This window comes from Myotis daubentonii, chromosome 9, assembly GCF_963259705.1.
Source record: "Myotis daubentonii chromosome 9, mMyoDau2.1, whole genome shotgun sequence".
NCBI lineage: Eukaryota > Metazoa > Chordata > Mammalia > Chiroptera > Vespertilionidae > Myotis > Myotis daubentonii.
Window position 1 is genome coordinate 41,495,412 of NC_081848.1, and position 19,462 is coordinate 41,514,873.

General features: G+C 37.1%; 1 protein-coding gene across 3 annotated transcripts in view; it reads left to right on the forward strand.

Moving 5' to 3' along the window:
• PGM2L1 (phosphoglucomutase 2 like 1) overlaps positions 1 to 19,462 on the forward strand; it is a 42,644-nt gene that overhangs the window by 14,532 nt on the left and 8,650 nt on the right. For all 3 annotated transcript variants that reach the window (XR_009454407.1, XM_059708450.1, XM_059708449.1), the window contains exons 2-12: positions 954 to 1,121; positions 3,996 to 4,102; positions 4,822 to 4,906; positions 8,470 to 8,553; positions 11,794 to 11,987; positions 12,840 to 13,029; positions 13,343 to 13,440; positions 14,237 to 14,417; positions 16,250 to 16,343; positions 16,663 to 16,792; positions 17,009 to 17,198. Coding sequence is in view for 2 of the 3 variants with exons in the window: in XM_059708450.1 (XP_059564433.1) it covers positions 954 to 1,121; positions 3,996 to 4,102; positions 4,822 to 4,906; positions 8,470 to 8,553; positions 11,794 to 11,987; positions 12,840 to 13,029; positions 13,343 to 13,440; positions 14,237 to 14,417; positions 16,250 to 16,343; positions 16,663 to 16,792; positions 17,009 to 17,198 (1,521 nt within the window). In the remaining variant the exon portion in view is untranslated. The remainder of the gene's footprint in view (positions 1 to 953; positions 1,122 to 3,995; positions 4,103 to 4,821; positions 4,907 to 8,469; positions 8,554 to 11,793; positions 11,988 to 12,839; positions 13,030 to 13,342; positions 13,441 to 14,236; positions 14,418 to 16,249; positions 16,344 to 16,662; positions 16,793 to 17,008; positions 17,199 to 19,462) is intronic.

Genomic DNA, 19,462 nt, shown 5'->3' on the forward strand with positions numbered 1-19,462 from the left:
ATATAAATTCAGTGTGTGTGTGCTAAGATCCTGTGAAGATCCCCCCAGAGATCCGTTTAACTAGTTGGTTGTGTCCATTTCCAGCTACTATAGGTTCACACATGTGCATCCTATGAGTTCACACATGTGCATCCTATGAGTTCACACATGTGCATCCTTCTCTGGAGAACTGCCCTAGGATGATCAGAGCCAGCTTGTGTAATTCCACTTCTTTCTCTGCCAGCTTATTTCACTTAGCACAACACCCTCTAGATCCCTCCACGTTGTCAAAAATGACAAGATTTCATTCTTTTTTATTGCTGTGTAATATTCCATTGTGTATATGTACTACATCTTCTTTATCCATGTATTTATCAACAGACACATAAGTTGCTTCCATATCTTGGCTATTGTAGATTTTGCCGCAATGCACATAGGGGAGCATATATTTTTTTGAATGTCTTCTCATTTTCTTTGGATAAATACCTGGAAGTGGAATTGCTTTAAGGTAAGGCCTGAAGCCATAAAACTCAAGAAAACATAGCAAGTAAACTATCTGACATCAGTCAGAGTAATATCTTTGTGGACAATCCCCTCATGTAAAGGAAACAAAATTAAAAAATAAACAAATGGGACTACCAAAAAGTCAAACTAAAAAGTTTCTTCACAGTGAAGGAAACCTTCAACAAAACAAAAAGGCAACCTACTGACTGGTATAAAAATCCACATGAATAAAATATATTCTACTGACTGGGAGAATATATTTGCAAATTATATATTTGATAAGGGGTTGATATCAAAATATATAAGAAACTTATACAAGTCAATAACCGTGACCTCCTGGTTCATAGGTCGACTCTCAACCACAGAGCCATGCTGGTTGGACTATACATAGTATTTATTGGCTCCTTAGAAAGGCTTCATATTAGGACTGCTTGTGATCCTGGTTAAGTTTTAATACTTCTTTTTTATAGAACCCCAAAACAAAAGAGCAGATTGAAAATCTGTTACGAAATGGAATGAATAAGGAACTGCGGGATCGTCTTTGTTGCCGAATGACTTTTGGAACTGCAGGACTTCGTTCTGCTATGGGGGCAGGATTTTGTTATATTAATGACCTTACAGTAATACAATCCACACAGGTAAGTCTGTACACTTTTTATCACTCAATGTTTTTTACCGTATAAATTAGGTAGTGCCTTTCTTAAAAAAAACAAAACCCGAAACCTTCATATCCAGGAAGATACTCTCTTGTAGGTAAATAAAAAAAGAATAAATTCTGATCTTTGATTTATCTTAGAAGGCATTTCTGTATCTTCAAGGTCAAAGACTAAATTTCTCAGTAGGAGTTATTTTGGTTGCCATTGTCACCTTCTTGACAGTGTTACTTTGCATTTGTCTTAAATAGGTGAAATCTTTTGGTTAGCTTTTGTCTTGTGATTTAGCAAGGCTTAAAATGGTCAAAATATTTTTCTCTAGAGCCGTAAGGCAAGAAACAATTTCTTTTGGCTCTTCTAACAAATGAATATTGACATTTCCTATTTAGATTACCCATTTTAGCATATGGCCATTGATACAGGTTAATCAGAGTATTTGGAAAATTTAGTTGAAAATATTTCCCTTGGTTCTTCATATCCATTTGAGAGTTCTTTAAGACAGTGTATGACATGATACCATTTATTTTATTTTTCCCCATTTTATGCAACTTATTTTGGAAACAAGAAACTAATTACTTTTCTTTCCAGTGAATCATTATCATTGCTTCAAGGAACTATGCTTGCTTGAAGGCCAAAATGATTTGGCATATACTAAAAATAGATCTGGATTAGAGAAATGTTCAGTAGTCATAATTCTAATTGACCATGGCAAACAGAAAATCATCTTTAGCCTTGTTCCGAGGGAATGCTGTAAAGCCAAGGGCTAATGCAGGGGGTGGGGATGAAGAGATGACAACATACATACCACCTCCCCACCCCCATCTCCTTATCTACAGATGCTTCAGTTCAATCTTTTTTATATATTGGGTTTCCTCATAAGCTTTCATTGTAAATGGAGATCCCTTGACTTAACAAAATGGGGTGAAGGAGCTGTTTGAAAAATAATTTCTATAGAAAGTGCAAATTTTTACAGGAGTTGAGTGTGAAGTAGAAAAGTCAGATGGAATCTGATTCTTCAGCCTTAGCCCTTTTCGGAATCTAGGTAGAGGGGGATAAGATAAAATGGATTTTTATACCAGAGAATAATAGAATAATATGAGGTTCTGTGAGGTTTTAGGATAGATCATTAGAAATAAATAAGTGGGTGAAACTAGCCAATTTGGGTGTGCATGTGCACGCACACACACACACAGAAAGTAAGTTGGGAAGAATAATTATTCTTTTTTTTAAGATTTTTAAATTGATTTTTAAAGAGAGAGAGGAAAAGAGATGGAGAGCGAGAGAAACATTGATGTGAGAGCAAAGCAGAGATTGGCTGCTCCTGCACGCCCCCTACCAGGGATTGAGCCTGCAACTCAGGCACGTGCCCTGACCCAGAATTGAATCAGCAGCCTTTCAGTGCATGGGATGATGCCCAATCAGCTGAGCCACACTGGCAAGGGCAAGAATAATTATTCTTTTTTTTTAATATATATATTTTTATTTATTTCAAAGAAAGAAGGGAGAGGGAGAGAGAGATAGAAACATCAATGATGAGAGAGAATCAATTGGCTGCCTCTTGCATGCCCTCTACTGGAGATCAAGCCCTTGACCTGAGCATGTGCCCTAATCAGAATTGAACCGTGACCTCCTGGCTCAGAGGTCCATGCTCAACCAGTGAGCTATCATGGGCAGAATAATTATTCTTGAAAGAGCCCTGGAAGAAGAGTCCAGAAGTCACTGGGGCCTCATTTGGTGCTGCCACATAATTACAGCAGTGCCTTCCACATTGTAGGTCTTTAATTAATGTGTATAACTTAGTTTTAGTTGAATGAATGGCCTTGGACAAGTCATTAAATGGAGCATCAATCTTATTCTGCTTCCTTTTTGAAGAGATGTTAAAGGACAGACAAAAATAGAAATGGTATCTGCATTTCTCTTTTCAGGGTTGTGAGGACTGAGTGTGGCAATATTTGTGAACGTAGTTTAAAGAACTTGTAACAATATGAAATACTAGAGGCCTGGTGCACGAATTCATGCATGGGTGGGATCCGGTCGGCCCACCCCAATCAGGGCCAATCGGAGGCAGGGCCAGCTGCAGGGAGGGGCCCCAGGGCGGTTGGCAGGCCAGCCCCGCCCCCTGGTCAAACTCCAGTCAAACTCTTGGTCAAGGGGACAATTTGCATATTACCCTTTTATTATATAGGATTATTTTTAGAGATGAAAGTGTTAATATTAGCAAATCATTCATAAGATAGTTAAATGGTTTTTAGCTATTTTCATGATGTTTTCAATATTAAATACTTCATTTTTTCGTCACCCTTGACTGTTAATAGTCCTAGTTTATAGAATTTTCTTTTCTGTGGGATTTTAAGACCAAGGAATTACAAATGGGATAAGCCATTTTAAGAAATGTTCTAATGAAGGTTTATGTTGTTGATTAAAAATGTGTCATAAATAGGTGAAATCTTTTGATTAGCTTTCGTCTTGTGATTTAGAAAGGCCTAAAATGGTCAACATTTTGTTCTGTACGCCTTAAGGCAAGAAACAATTTCTTTTGGCCCTTCTAACAATATGTTTAGCATGTCCCATAGTTTTCCCCCTTCGTGTTTTATGTAACGTATTGGGTTTAATATTTACAATTAAGTAAATTAAGATAATTTTTGTGGTATTAAATGTTTCTGGAACTCCAGGAAATAAATGTTTGACATCTCACCTTTGAGGATTGAACAGTATTGTTTCCACATTGGGGCATAAAGGCAGAAGCCAGATTCCCAGGAGCCCATAAACTGCACACTGTACATAAAAATAATAGATTTTAAATCGTAGAAGAATGCAGGCATTAGTCAGCAGCTAATGCTTTGTGTTTCTCTGCTTCAGGGGATGTACAAATACCTGGAGAGATGTTTCTCAGACTTCAAGCAGAGAGGCGTCGTCGTCGGGTACGATACCCGGGGGCAAGTAACTAGCAGCTGCAGCAGCCAGAGGTACAGTGTTCATTGTCTCAGAGATTAATATGGATTAGGGGGGAAAAACCTTAATTTTTCCCACCAGTGGCAAGATATCTGAATGAGGAAACTGTCAATAAGAAATGTGATCATATGCTAATATTTATTTTAGAGCTGAAATAGAGGCATTTCAAAGATAAGCTTTAGCTTTTACAGAAAGGAGCAACATTTAAAAATAGTTAGTATTTAGAATGGCATCATGCTTATTTTATGATTTTCTATTTTGACCAAGACACTGGGTAGGAATAATGATGTAGCTTATATTTTCTCATTGTCGTCCCATTTGAATAGTTTTAGGGTATTTTTACACATAGATAATCATGATATCTTATTTTTTCAGGGGGTAATTATGCATATTGTGTTTATTAAAGTCTCTTATTTCACTTTTCTCTGTTATTTTTACATTTTTTTTTGGTTTTATTTCTTAGTAAAAGAGCCATCAAAAGATAAATGAGAAAAAAGAAATTAAAATGTCAATTCTCTTTATTGTTAGGCTCCTTTAAAAAAAATCTCATTTATCTAACCTTTTTAAGTTAGAGCATGTAGCTTAAATAACCAGTGATTATAGGAATTGGTTATATTAGGATACCATATATTCAGAATAATTGTAATAGGAAACATTTATTAAGGAAGTTAGGTTTCTAGAAAGTATGTTAAGACTAAGTGAAATCTTTTTTTTTTTTTCTCTCTTTTTTTAGGCTTGCTAAACTCACTGCTGCAGTCCTATTGGCTAAAGATGTTCCTGTGTACCTTTTTTCAAGATATGTTCCTACACCTTTTGTAGTAAGTGTGTTATGTTATTAATCTTACAGTTTGCTGCTCTGGAAGAGGTTTCTTAAGTCAACCAGGATTCAAATATTTGTCCTGCCTGTAGTTGTCAGTTAAGTGATATGAAGTGCCAAAAGAGGAATCAAAGGAAAACAGTGTTGCTCTGAATTTATTTTCATTCAACAAGCATGTGCTAAACCAAGTAAGAATTTGATCTGTAACAAACTGACAAATCCAGTCATGGTGGAGTATTTTAATACTATTCTTTCAGAAATTATTAGACAGGCAAAAACAATTAAGGATAGCTTTGAACACACTGTTAGTATGTTTGATCTCTCTCTCTCTCTCTCTCTTCTCTTTCTCTCTCTCTCTCTCTCTCTTTCTCTCTCTCTCTCTCTCTCTCTCTCGCTCTCGCTCTCGCTCTGTGTCTGTGTGTGTGTGTGTGTGTGTGTGTGTGTGTGTGTGTGTGTAAAAACCCTGTACTTAGTGATGGTAGGATGTTCATTCTTATCAAGCAGGATCATATAGGAAATCTCAACAAATACCAGATAACTGTTTATTAAACTATAGTCCTGGACCCTAATGCAATAAGATTAGAAGTGAGAAATCCAGTGTTGGAATTTTAAAAACACTTTTATGAAGATATCATAGTGAAGATTAAAAATTACAGGCAATCCTTGCTTTGCATGGTGACGCGGGACTGTAAAACGATAGAAATCGAGCTAAATCATTAATGGGGAAAATTGTTCTGTAAACTTTAATTTTTTTTGTCAAAACATAAAAACACTCTTAACCCTTACTTTAAAATTTTTTGTCAAAACATTAAAACATTTGTAAACCTTACTATTGGGTCCCTTTGTACACCATAAGCGTCTATAGACACAAGCGGCGGACCTTCCGCACACGCCACGCACGTCTATAGCTGCAAACCTCTACGTGGAAAAGGCATTTGGTATGCTCTTCTACTAGAATTGGCACAAAACAGCGAAAAGAAACCAAATACATCTGTAAACAATGTAATGTTCCAGTATATTCAAAATATTGTGGAGTGTGAGGATGGTTTCCATTTTGGACACGTGGCAGTTAACTGATTTAAAAACGTATAGGGAAAATAAAAAATAATAAACCTGTTCTTTATTTAGTACACTGTAATTTAAAATATTGAGGGCTAAAGTGTTTTATTCCTTTGTAAAATAACTTATTAAGAATATGACCAATGCTTGCTTCTTGTCATATCCCTTAACAATATAATGAGCATCTTTTCTATGCCTTAGTGAACTGTCACACTCCTAAGTTTGGATCAGGTTCCCACATTTTATCCTTGGTACTTCCAATATTATGAACTCTCTCTGAGAATTCCTTTTTTTGTTTTTTGTTTTTTGCCAGTATCACTTCCTCTGGGACATCTTCATCCTTTTCATCACAACTATAGCTCTCACTTCAATCCATATGTTCACCTTCACTAGGCTCTTCTGGTTGCAGATCTGGAGTCTTTTGAATGACAGCAGTGTTATCAACATTCCCAGTTATTTTTTCCTATAACTCCATTGCCATTCAATTCAAATTTCTTTCCACCATTATCACTTTTGTGTTTTTGCTGCATTTTCATCTTTGTTGGCTAGTTCCTTCTTTCAGTTATCCATGTTTGCAAGCTATAGTTAATATAGCATAGTCACTGAAATTTAAACATGTTGTTAGAAGACTAGGATTATTTAACTAAAGCATGGTGTCAGACATTTGTGTATATTGGAACTGTGCAAAGCAAGGACTGCCTGCATTTAAAACTGAGAAACAATAAGTAGCAAAAATTATGGGCTATAACTAAAGCCCTGCTTAAATAATAAATTAGAAAAAATATTAAAAATGATGAGCTAAGCTATTGAACTTAGTATGTTAGAATGAAAACAGAATAAGTCCAAATAAAGTAAAAGGAAGGGAATAATAAAGCTATAAGGAAAATCAAATAGGAAACAAAGAAAAGAGTACCAACAAAAGAGTAAGTTGGCTCTCTGAAGAAACTAATAAGAAAAATAATAAATACAGTAGAGATTAAGAAAAGCACAATATTCTGAATAACATAATGCAAATAAATGTAAAAGCTTAGATGAATTTCCCAATTTCCTATAGTAAGTGATACATCAAAACTGGTAAAAAATAGAAAACCTGTCCCTAGCCAGTTTTACTCAGTGGTTAGAGCATTGGCTCACGGACTGAAGGGTCTCGAGTTTCTACTCTAGTCAAAAGCACATACCTCAATTGCAGGCTCCATCTCTGGCCCTGCTCAAGGCACTGTATGAGAGGCAACCAATCAATGTGTCTCTCTCTCTGTGTCTCTCCCCATCCCTTCCACTCTTCTAAAAATCAATAGAAAAATATCCTCGGGTGAGGATTGACAAATAAATAAATAAAAATAAATAGAAAATCTTAATAAGTGTCTAACCACTAAAGAAATTAAACTGATATATTTTTTAAATCTTTTCAAATGAAATATGCCAACGCCAGGTGATTTTATAGGCAAGTTTTACCAAATGTTTGAGGAAGAGATAATATCTCTATAAATGGTAACTAGTGATTTACTGGAAAAATACTGAGTGGCTCAAAGAAATGAAGGCGTTATTAAATAATTAGTTCTAATGATTTACAGAAACCAGGAAGGATCCAGAAATTTAGAACATTTTTATAGGATTCTGCCACTGGGTTGCCAGTCCCACCTCTATCAATCCCTGTGTGGCCTTCCTCTCTTATTGAAGGTAGATTTGCTCAGCTGGTGGGGAAGGTATTTTTAGCAGTCTCAGAGTCACAGCCTTTATCAACATAACCTTGAGTTAAAAGGCAGTCCTCCTTGTGTACCTTCAGCAGAGAGGCTGGCGTTATGAACCAGTTTCTGAATTAAATCAAGGGATAAGTTACTCTGGTCAGTACTGGACCACGTGTCCATCCCTCCATGGCCAGGAGGAGAGAAGTTGGATGTAATGGTAGAGGAGTAGAGGGAACATCCTACAAAGAAAAAGTGAAACTGAACCTCTAGGAATTAACTTTGACAACAAATATGATGAGTTGACCTTTATATGATATAGAGGCCACAGAGTATATATACAGATTTCCAATTTTTTTTTTCAGATTTTCAAATTGGAAGGCAAGAGACCTATATTCTACCCTTGAATCTCCTCCCTTATGATTGTATAATGTTGGATAAACCTCAGTGTAAAATTTTTTGGATTAGGTGATTTCTAAATTTACTTCCAGCTCTAACATTTTATGATTATATTCATCACTCATATCTCCAGAGTCTTGTGGAGTGTCTGGCATATAGTAGATGCTCATTAAATGTTTGTTAAATGAACAAAGTAATAAAAAACATAGGACTAAGTTAAATGAGACTAGCGGGGAAAAGCCATTCAGCCTAGCAGGTGGTTACTGTTGACCTTTTAGAAATGGGCCCCACCCAATGAACCAGGGTTGATGGTTGAGATTGTAGGCTATTTATATCTTGATGTCTTTTCCTGTTATTTAGTCAAAGGTATTCTAATGTCACATGTATGAGTAGCCAGGAAATTATGCTGTTGCTGTTTTTTCAGCCATATGCAGTCCAGAAGCTCAAAGCAGTTGCAGGTGTGATGATTACAGCATCTCACAACCGCAAAGAAGATAACGGATACAAGGTAAACCTTGGGCTCCTATTCTTTGCTTATTTACATGTTCCTTTCTTATTTAAATAATAAATGCTGAGTTTATTTTCTACACCGGGGAGCAGAACCAGACATTGGGGACAGGGAGATAAAAACATTGAGGCCAACCCTCAAAGAATGTGTATTCCTAATGGCCCGTATTACTTCTCAACATGTACTATTATAACAAAAAGTCTCTTCATAGGTCTCATTACTTCTCCTACTGCCCTCAACTTCCCCGTTCTGTTCCAAATCCATCCTGTCTTTCATTTCAGAAATATAATCATACTGTATCTAAATGAATTGGAGTTTGCAGGAAGAGAGCCAGAGTAATAGTACTTGGGCATCACTGTCCTCTCCCTCTAACCTTCTACCAAGGCTCCCCATTGGCCATAGGATCCGCTTGATGTGTCAGAAAGCCTCTGCGACAGAAAGTAGGGTGGAGAAGGGTGAAGAGTGGCCCTGGCGGGACACACAGAAAACACACAGCACAATATTGAGCCAGTGTCTGGGGCTTCTGGGTGATGAGTCCATGATGTCATATTTGCGTTTCTTCTTGTATGGAAGGTCTTCAGTTGCACTGGGGAAAATAAAATTTAATAGTAATACTAACCAGCTAAGTGGGTAGTACTACCAGTTGCAGAAGCAAGATTAATTCCGTTTTGGATATATTAAGTTTGAGGTATTTGGTCAGCCAGGTAATAATGTCCTATATACAGTTAGACATAAAGATCTGTTGATCAGGGGAGAAATCTGGACTGAAGTTATGGATTTGGGGGTCACCATATGTATTAGAGTATGTAAGTGTATTTGGAAGTTCTTTACTTCAAATGTTCAGCTATATGTTGTCTCTGGGATGAGGAGCCCAGAGACAACATATGGTAGAAAAGCGGGTCCAGAGGGGATCTGTACAGAATATCAACTTTAAGGGAAGGGGGAAAGAAGAATTGCTGGAGATAGGAGAAAGGCCAGAAAATGTTGGTGTCACAAAAACAAAAGGGATGAGAGAGTTGCAAGGAGAGAAAGAAAGGTCAACTGTCAAAAGAGCTAATAACCCAGATCTCCTCTGAGTATCAGACTCCTATTTCCAGCTGCCTACTTGATATCCACTGGGATGCCTAGTAGACATCTCAAAATTACCATAGTGTCCCCAGAACATAGTTCTTGATTCCCCCGCAACCTGCCACATACACACCTAAATGTGTTCCTCTCAGTCTTCCCATCTCTGTAGATTGATGATACCACTCCTTCACTCCTAACATTTAATCCACTAACAGGTTCTACACCTTCTACATCTACAATGTATGTTGAATATGTTTACTTCTGTCCATATCTTCTACTCCCCGTTCCAAAGCATTGTGGTCTTCTGTCTGACCTACAGCATCCAAGCTGGTCTCTTCCCTCCTTCCATTCTTCTCCCCTGCAGTCCATTCTCTACCAAGTGGCCCGATGATCTTTTAAATATAAACAGGTCATGTTACTTTCTTCCTTAAAATTTTCAGTGGGCCTTAACCGATTTGGCTCAGTGGATAGAGCGTCGGCCTGCGGACTCAAGGGTCCCGGGTTCGATTCCGGTCAAGGGCATGTACCTTGGTTGCGGGCACTTCTCCAGTGCGGGAGTGTGCAGGAGGCGGCTGATCTATGTTTCTCTCTCATCGATGTTTCTAACTCTCTGTCCCTCTCCCTTCCTCTCTGTAAAAAATCAATAAGATAAATTTAAAAAAAGTTTTTTTCAGTGGCTCCTCATTCTTCAAATAAAATCCAAACTCCTTACCTTGGGGCTTACAGGACTCTGTCTCTGCCTACCTCTTCAACCTCGTTGCATTCGTTCCTCTCCTGTGCTCACTACATTCCAGTCACACTATCTTGTCTCTGTTCCTCCAGTGCCTCCAGTATACCCAGCACTTCGGCGCTTCCGAGGCTTTGTAATTGTTTTTTTCCTCTGCTGGGATTGCTCTTCTCCAAATCTTGCAGACTGGCTTGTTTTCATCCTTCAGCTTCCTGCCCAGATGTTTCTTCCTTGACGACCTTCCAGGGTCACCTTATCTCAAGTAGCTTCCCTCAGTGACCTGATCTATCTTGTTTATTTCCTTCATAGAACTTACCACTATCTCTCATTATCTGCTTGCTTTTCCTTTCCTTTTCTTTTTTTAAATTGATTTCAGAGAAAAAGTGAGAGGGAGAGAGAGAGAGCAACATCAACAATGAGAGAGAATCATTGATCGGCTGCCTCCCACCCCCACTGGGGACTGAGCCCACCACCTGGGCATGTGCCCTTGAACAGAATCGAACCCGGGACCCTTCAGTCCTCAGGCCGATGCTCTATCCACTGAGCAAAACCAGCCAGGGCCCAGCTTTCTTTATAATGAATTATCTGTTTGTTTGTTGACATGTTAGTTTGACACCCACCCACCCCCATTCCCAATATAATAAGCTCATGCATGGATGGAGGTATTTAGTCTGTTTTGATATTCATTGTTGTTGAACATATTTGTCACATAGTAAACCTTCAAAGATTTCTTTTTCTTAAAATATAAGCACAAGGTAAAAAATAGAAAAGTTAAACAGCCTAAAAAGTTACATAATAAATATTATCACTCCTAAACCTTTCCCCCAGTTCCCCTTTCAGAAGCAAATACTGTTTCCAATTTTAGTTGCCTTCCAGAGATAGTCTATGCATGTGTAATCATATATACACTTGTCATTCTCTTGTTTTTTTCACAGTACAAAACAGTATGAAACAGTCTTAGAGATAATTCTCTGCATCAAGTCATCGATGATAGATAGATAGATAGATAGATAGATAGATAGATAGATAGATAGATCTGCCTCATTGATCTTTAAAAATCTATATAGATGTAGATGAATCCAAATTTATTTGACTGGTCCTCTGTTGATGAATATTTCATTTGTTTCTGATCTACTTATAAGCAGTGCTACAATGAATGTTCTTCTACATATAATCTTTGTTCATATGTGCAAGTAGCTTTATATAGTCAGTATAGAATAGTAGTTTAAGAGTATGGTTTGGGTTTGAAACCTACCTCTGTGACTCAGAAGCTTTTTGACTTCAATATACCATCAATATACTTTGGCGTTTATTAATCTAGTCTCATGTTGACATTTTCTACTTGATTGATTTGGTGTGCTTCTTTATAAAGTCAAATATCTCTAGCTAAGAAAATATCTGGCCAATATTCCAAGTATTTATAAGTGTATTTACCTATTATCTAGGTTTATTGGGAAACGGGTGCTCAGATCACATCTCCTCATGACAAGGAAATTCTGAAATGCATAGAAGAATGTGTGGAACCCTGGAATGGTTCCTGGAATGATAATTTAGTGGACACCAGCCCACTGAAGAAAGATCCTCTGCAGGACATTTGTAGTAGATACATGGAAGATCTGAAAAAAATCTGTTTTCACAGGTACCCAAGTGAAACTATAGGATAGTATTACCTTAGAATAAGACTAACAAATAAGGGAAAGAAATACCTATAAAAATGTGTTGGCTGTTTATTATATTTAAAATTATAGCTAAACAGTAGGTTCATAATAGTAAAAAAGTGGAAATAACCTAAATATCCATCAACTGATGAAGAGATAAATAAAATATGATATATCCAAACAATGAAATAGTATCCAGTAGTAAAAGGAAATGAAATACTGATGCAAAATGCAGCATAGATAAGCCTTGAAAATATTATCCTAAGTGAAAGAAGCCAGTCACCAAGGACCACATATTATATGATTCCATTATATGAAATGTCCAGAGTAGGCAAATCTATTGAGACAGAAACAGACAGAAGATACATTAGTGGTTACCGATGGCTGGGAGGAATAGGAGGGTTAGAGAGTGGCAACTATGGGGTATGCAGTTTCTTTTGGGGGCAATGAGAATTTTCTATAATTGGTTACGATAATGGTTGAAAAAAAACTCAGGATATAGTGAAAGCTATTGAATTGTACACGTTAAGTGGATGCATTGTATAGTATATTAATTATCTTTCAGTAAGGTCATCAAAAAAGTGTAGCTAAATATATGTATTCTCTCTGGATAAGATTAGGGAATTTTCTCTAAAAATTTATTTTGCCTTTTCTATGTCCATATTTTCATAACTACTTCATAAACAGCTAACACAATTGCTGGAAAGCATCCTGGCTTGCAGAGTATATTTTCCCTATCCTACAAAACCGATTTTAGCTTTTTCTATAGCTTGTTTTAAGTATATCCCAAGTAACGAGCTTTAGATCGATTGAATGATGACTTTTCTTTACAGGGAATTAAACTCAAAGACCACCTTGAAATTTGTGCATTCATCTTTTCATGGGGTTGGACATGACTACGTGCAGTTGGCTTTTCAAGTGTTTGGTTTTAAGCCTCCAATTCCAGTACCAGAACAAAAAGATCCTGACCCAGACTTTTCTACCGTTAAGTGCCCGAATCCTGAAGAGGGAGAATCTGTGCTGGTATCTTTCTTTTATTTTTAAATTATTATTAGTGTATTAAACTTCATCAGATAGATAGAACTCATTGACAATTCAAAGATTCAAAAAAGCAGAAACCACTTTAGTTTGCATCTTTTAAATTATATAGGAGCCATAGGTTCTGTTTTGTTTGAAATCTCTATGGTAGATATTCCTACTTCCAGGCTGATTTTAAATTTAGCTGAACTGTATTCCTTGTAAAATTCATGTGGCTGGCATGGTGCCTACATTTAGGAATATTAACATTGAATTGAATGTCCTCAATGCAGTCCGGCCTTTTGGGTCCCTGTTGCAGGAACTCTCATTGAGGCTGGCAGAGAAGGAAAATGCCCGGGTAGTGGTCGCCACAGACCCCGACGCAGACCGACTGGCGGTGGCAGAGCTTCAGGAGAAGTCAGTAGACCTGTTATTTGATCAAAAGCTTAAATTTTGATGAACTTTTTTTTTAAGTCGAATAGGCTTGTTGGAAATAATTTTTAAAATAAGAAAATACATCTCCTGTAAGCCCACGATCCAGAAATACACACCTAGGTTGATATTTTAACATTTTCTTTCTATGTTTTTTGTACTCAAATATTTAAGATATATTTGTTTTTGCAAAATTGTGACCATACTACACAGGATGGGCCAAAAGCAGGTTTATAGTTGAGAGTACGAAAAACACTTTATTCTTGTATTATTTATTAATGATTGTATTATTTTCCATACGAACAACTGTAAACCTACTTTTACCCCACCATGTATATAATTTTATGTAGATTATTTTCTATTTAATATCATACTGTAAGCATTTTCCCCTGTCCTTAATTATTGTTTAAAATATTAAATTTTAAAATGGCATAATATCACAACAGGTTGCTTATCAATGTGATCATTTCCTAATCTTGGTCCTTTGAGTTGTTATGTATTTTTGCTATTATAATGTTGTGACAACTGTCTTTACATAGAAAGGACATTATATTAACTTTTTTCTAATTAAATAGGATAATAAAAGTAACAATTTTTCAAAAGACATTGCTACCATTTCTACTGTAAGCTCACCCCTGGTCAGTTAGAAAAGTAGTCATAAATGTTTTCTCAAAAAGTCCATACAGTAGTGTTTGGGTTGATGATTTGTAGGTCTTGGGGGTCAAGAAGCTTTAATGAGAAGTTATAAAGTTCCTGACTTGAGTTTTTATTCTCCCTGCAGTGGTCACTGGAAAGTTTTCTCAGGAAATGAGTTGGCAGCTCTGTTTGGGTGGTGGATGTTTGATTGCTGGAAGAAAAGTAAATCCGGAAATGCTGATGTGAAGAACATTTACATGTTAGCCACCACAGTCTCTTCCAAAATTTTGAAGGCAATTGCACTTAAAGAAGGATTTCATTTTGAAGTAAGAATAGATAATACCTGTGTGCCACTTTTCTAAACCTATTTCTATAAATTAAAGCCATCTCCTCATCAAAACTGACTTTTATCAATTTCATTTTTGATTCCCACTTTTTTCTGATTGTGTTAACACTTAATCTTTTTGATAGCTTAGACACTTGAGTCAAATTCATCCAGTGTGTGAATTTCTGAAACTAAGATTAGGTGTTCTTTAGAAATTGCATTAATGCTTATTATTCCATACAATAATATCTGGTTTCCATACTAGGAAAATCTGGTTCCTGGCTTCATCAATAACATAAAATCCGTTCCAAAAAATTGTAGGTGTCCGGGACCACTTGTGTAGGCTCTTCAAGTTCAGTCTTAAGAAACTTTAAGTAGTCTTCTAAATTGCAAATTAAGACCCAGAGATTCTACATCCAAAAAAAATGATGCCTCTCTCTCAGCACAGATCACTAACCTTTGTGAGCCTCAGACAGTTGACTAAGCTGACTGCCACTGGGACTAATGTCAATGAAGTTGCTTTTCCTCTGCCATCTTTGCCAAGTATTAGTGAAAATGTCACCTCTGGGCATTTTTCTTGAGCCACAGTCAAGCTACGGGTCTTAACATTAATTGGCTGAGTAAAAGAAAATTGTATTTGTCTTAATAAAACAGAGCTTGCAACCTCAGACTTTCTAAAATACAAATAGCAAAATAGAAAAAATGAAATTTTATTTAAGCCTAAGATTCTGAATTACAAGTAATGTTAATGTTTTTATCATTTATATTTATGGCAAGAAAAACGTATAATGAGCACAAAAGAGAAAAAAGAAATGATTCTAAAGACCAATATTATAAATTTACTTCCTTGTTGTTGTTGTTGGGAATAGGGGTGGCAGATGATTTTGGCTTTTACCTTATGTTATATTATGTTATGTTTGTTATGTATGTTATGTATGATGTTATGTTATGTTTGTTATGATGTTATGTTATGTTTGTTTTGTATGATGTTATGTTTGTTATGTATGATGTTATGTTATGTTATGTTATGTTATGTTATGTTATGTTATGTTTCCAGTGAGGAGGCAGAGAGGTGAATTAGGAATCTTAAGTTGGTAATGCTGAGCTCTTGAGTCAGTGTGTATCAGATGCCCTTTCTGTTGACTCTAAAACAGCTCATGTCTACGAAGGGAACAATAGCTAATCAGATGAGAAGTCCTCAGATCTAATTACCAAAGAAGGATTGGTGTTACGGTAAAGAACACTTGGTTCTGGCATATGTCGTGACAATATTGCATCATGGAAAAGCTTTATGGCCTTCGATCACTCAAGGGGAATAAATCGCAACCTTCATGAGTGCTCTTATCCTAGTGCTTATAATACAGCGTACAGGACAGTTTCTGAGAAGCAGTGAGTTGAATCCTGCCTCCATCTCTTAAGTGCAGCATAATCTTGGGCAAATTTACTGGACTTCTGAGCCTGTTTCAGCAACAGGGTTTTTGTGAGCGTTAAAAAGATAGTGATGTAAAGCACTTGTTACACTGTGTTGTAAATAGTAGGTGGTCATAACATGTTCCTTTGTGACTATATGCGTCACCACTTGTATATATTGGATTATATTTGGTGTAAATCACCTATTACTGTGCTTGATAAATAGTAGGTCATCAGTTGTGGTGGTGCCTGTGTCCGTGCACTTGATGACTACATGTTCACCACTATGTAAATCTTTATGGGCCAAAAGCCGTAACAGGCGATCACTGTGAGAGTGTTATGTAGTGCATTTAGTGACCTGCTTTTCTCTAATATGTGTTATGAGAGAGTCACTTAACAAGAGTGGCCTCCTCTGCATTTCAGGAAACATTACCAGGTTTTAAATGGATTGGAAGTAGGATAAAAGACCTCCTGGAAAATGGGAAAGAAGTCCTTTTTGCATTTGAAGAGTCTATTGGTATGTAGTAAATATTAAAACCTTTGAAATTTGAATGAGGGCATTTTTTTTTTAATGTAGTGATTCTATAGAGAGGAATTTTTGTCTTCTGGTTTTGTATTCTGAGTTGTGGTAAAAATCAAAGAGCATTCAGAAATGTGTAGGTACATTTCTCATCAGAAAAAAGACCCTTAAAGGTCCCCTAAATACCTTCAGTGTCAATGTGCTTCATTTATTACTAGGATTTAAATTCGTTGGTCCTGCTGAAGAAATGTAAAACTAATGAACTTATTACAGGCTTACGTTTTCCTCTTTTTTAAAGATTCTTTTTAATTCGCAGGTTTTCTGTGTGGAACTTCAGTTTTGGATAAAGATGGGGTGAGCGCAGCCGCTGTTGTTGCTGAGATGGCAGCTTACCTGGAAACCATGAATATAACGTTGAAACAGCAACTGGTTAAGGTTTATGAAAAGTAAGTCCTACTATTATGAATTTCACATGCTAAGTTTTTCTTTGTCCTACGTTCAGCTAAACTTGTTTTCGAGAAATCGTCGATCCTTTTTTAAAAGTACTAAAATTGTCCCAGTTAAGGACTGCCACTTTCTACATAATACTATAATCTTTAATATACACTTTTCTAAAGAGTTATCTGAAAGCTGATTTTAACACTTTAAATCTTTGTGTGCAGGTATGGTTATCATATTTCAAAAACTTCATATTTCTTGTGTTATGATCCAAATACCATCAAAAGTATATTTGAAAGGCTTCGTAATTTTGATTCTCCAAAAGAATATCCAAAATTTTGTGGGACATTTGCTATATTGCATACACGAGACGTTACCACTGGATATGACAGCAGCCAGCCTAATAAGAAATCAGTAAGTACCTTAAAAAAACACACACAACAAAAAACAGTTTTTAACAGTTTTTAACTTCATACTAGGGCAAAATAGAGGAAGTTCAAGCCAATTCGTTTCCTGAAACTAGGATCCATTGCTTTGCCCCAGAGCTGTTGTAAGTCCACTAACTGGCTCTCTGACTCTGATCCTGTTTTATCACTCCCCAAGTGTATGCTACCCTCTGGGCCTGGAGAGGTGAGAACAAAAATGAGAAAGGCAAAGAGACAAGGAAGAAGGGAGGGAGAATGTGTGATAATGCTAAATAAATAATGTTGAAAGTGAAGTCCAAAAGCCTATAATTTCAAAGCTACCCATTTTTCTAGTTATAATCTCCCTTTTTCAACTTTATTCCCTATACCTCTAGCCAAATAGAACAATGTATAGTTTCTTGCATATATACTTAAAAAAAATTTATCTATTTTTGCTTAAGCTATGTCTTCAGTCTACCTCTTCTTCCTACTGTTACAGGTCTACACCTTAGCCATATGCAAGACTTAGGGCAGATGTCACCTCTTCCACAGTCCCCTCCAAGTCCCATAAGCAAATAGCTTTCTCCTGAGGTTTCATTACATATTCATTCCTCTTGTCATTCATCACTTCCTGTTTTATGTTATTCGTGTTGTACATGGCAGGTCCATTTCTGAGGTACCTTTATGCCTCTCAATGTCCTGCCTACATGGTAGGTGCTCAGCACATATTTACTGATCATATTTAGTGATTGTTGTTGTTATTAGCCTAAATTTTCATTTATAATGTTCTGATGTTGACTCAAGATTCTAGGGGCATGATATATTTGGGGAAACCTGTAGCCTCTTGTGGAGAATACAACCCATATTCTCTTTGTGTATATACATCCAGTCAACAAACATCGGTCCCCAGTCATTGGTATTGTGTGCATGTGCACGTATGTGTGTATCTATTTTTGTGTCTTTGTAAACTACTTAAAGAACCAATTTTTTTGCTTCTTTTCATTCTTCTATTTTTGCTATGCTTATCGTAGTTCTTGTGTTTTGCTTTTTCCCCTCTTAACTCCCTTTAAAGCAGTGGTTGCCAGCCGGTGGTCCACGGACCACTGGTGGTCCATGAGGTCCGAAAGGTTGGTGACTGCTGCTTTAAAGTGTATATTTGTTAATCAAAGGGCTTTTCTATCTGTTTCTCACTGATGCTTAGTAGTAGAGATATAGTTAATCCCCTAAGATCACAAAGTCAGTGTCAAAGACTTCCTAAGTTCGCTCTTCTCCACGAACTCAGATTGACATTCATCCATGTGTTCAGCAGGCATTTATCAGAAACCTCCTGTACTGCAGGCACAGGCATGCTTGGGATACAGCAATGACAAAGGCACTGTTTCTGCACTCAGAGTCCCGTGGGGGAAACGAACAAGTAAACAGTGATTACTTTACACAATGATAAGTGCTACCAGGGGGTGCAAAGGGAGCCATGGAAGAGCATAGGAAGGGCCCTTACTCAGAATCAGGGGGGCTTGTGGAAGACTTTCTGGAGGATTTCGTTGAGCTGTGTTCTAGAGTAGGAGCTATCCAAAGGTAGGAGGAACAGAGGGTGTTTCAGGCAAAGGGAACAGCAAGTGCTAGGTCTGGAGGTGAGAAGACATCTTCTCCTTTAGAGAACCACAAGTGCCCTGGCCAGTTTGGCTCAGTGGATAGAGCGTTGGCCTGCAGACTGAAGGGTCCCGGGTTCGATTCTGGTTAAGGGCACATTCCTGGGTTACAGGCTCGATCCCCAGTTGGGGGCGTGCAGTAGGCAGCTGATCAATGATTCTCTCTCATCATTGATGTTTCTGTCTCTCTCTCCCTCTCCCTTCCTCTCTGAAATCAATAAAGATATATAAAAGAAAAAAATAATAAAAAAATATAAAGAACCACAAGTAACCTTAGCCAGGTGGTTTAGTTGGTTGCAGCATCATCCCATATACCAAAAGGTTTAAATTTAAAAAAGAAAAAGAAAAAAAAGAAACAACCACAAGTAGCTCGCTGTAGTGTGGTGAGTGGGTGCTCTGTAGTGTGGTGAGTGGGTGCTCTCTATAGTGTGGTGAGTGGGTTGAGAGGGGCAAACATCCAGGCAGGAGGATCCGTTAGTACACTGTTTCCGTGAGAGAGAATGGGAGCCAGAACTTAACAGTAGCCGTAGTGATGGAGGGAAGTGGACCATGTTGAGTAAAATAAAGGATAGAATAGACAGGACTTGTGAGTTGATGTTCTGTGAGTGAAAAAGCAGGGAGGAAG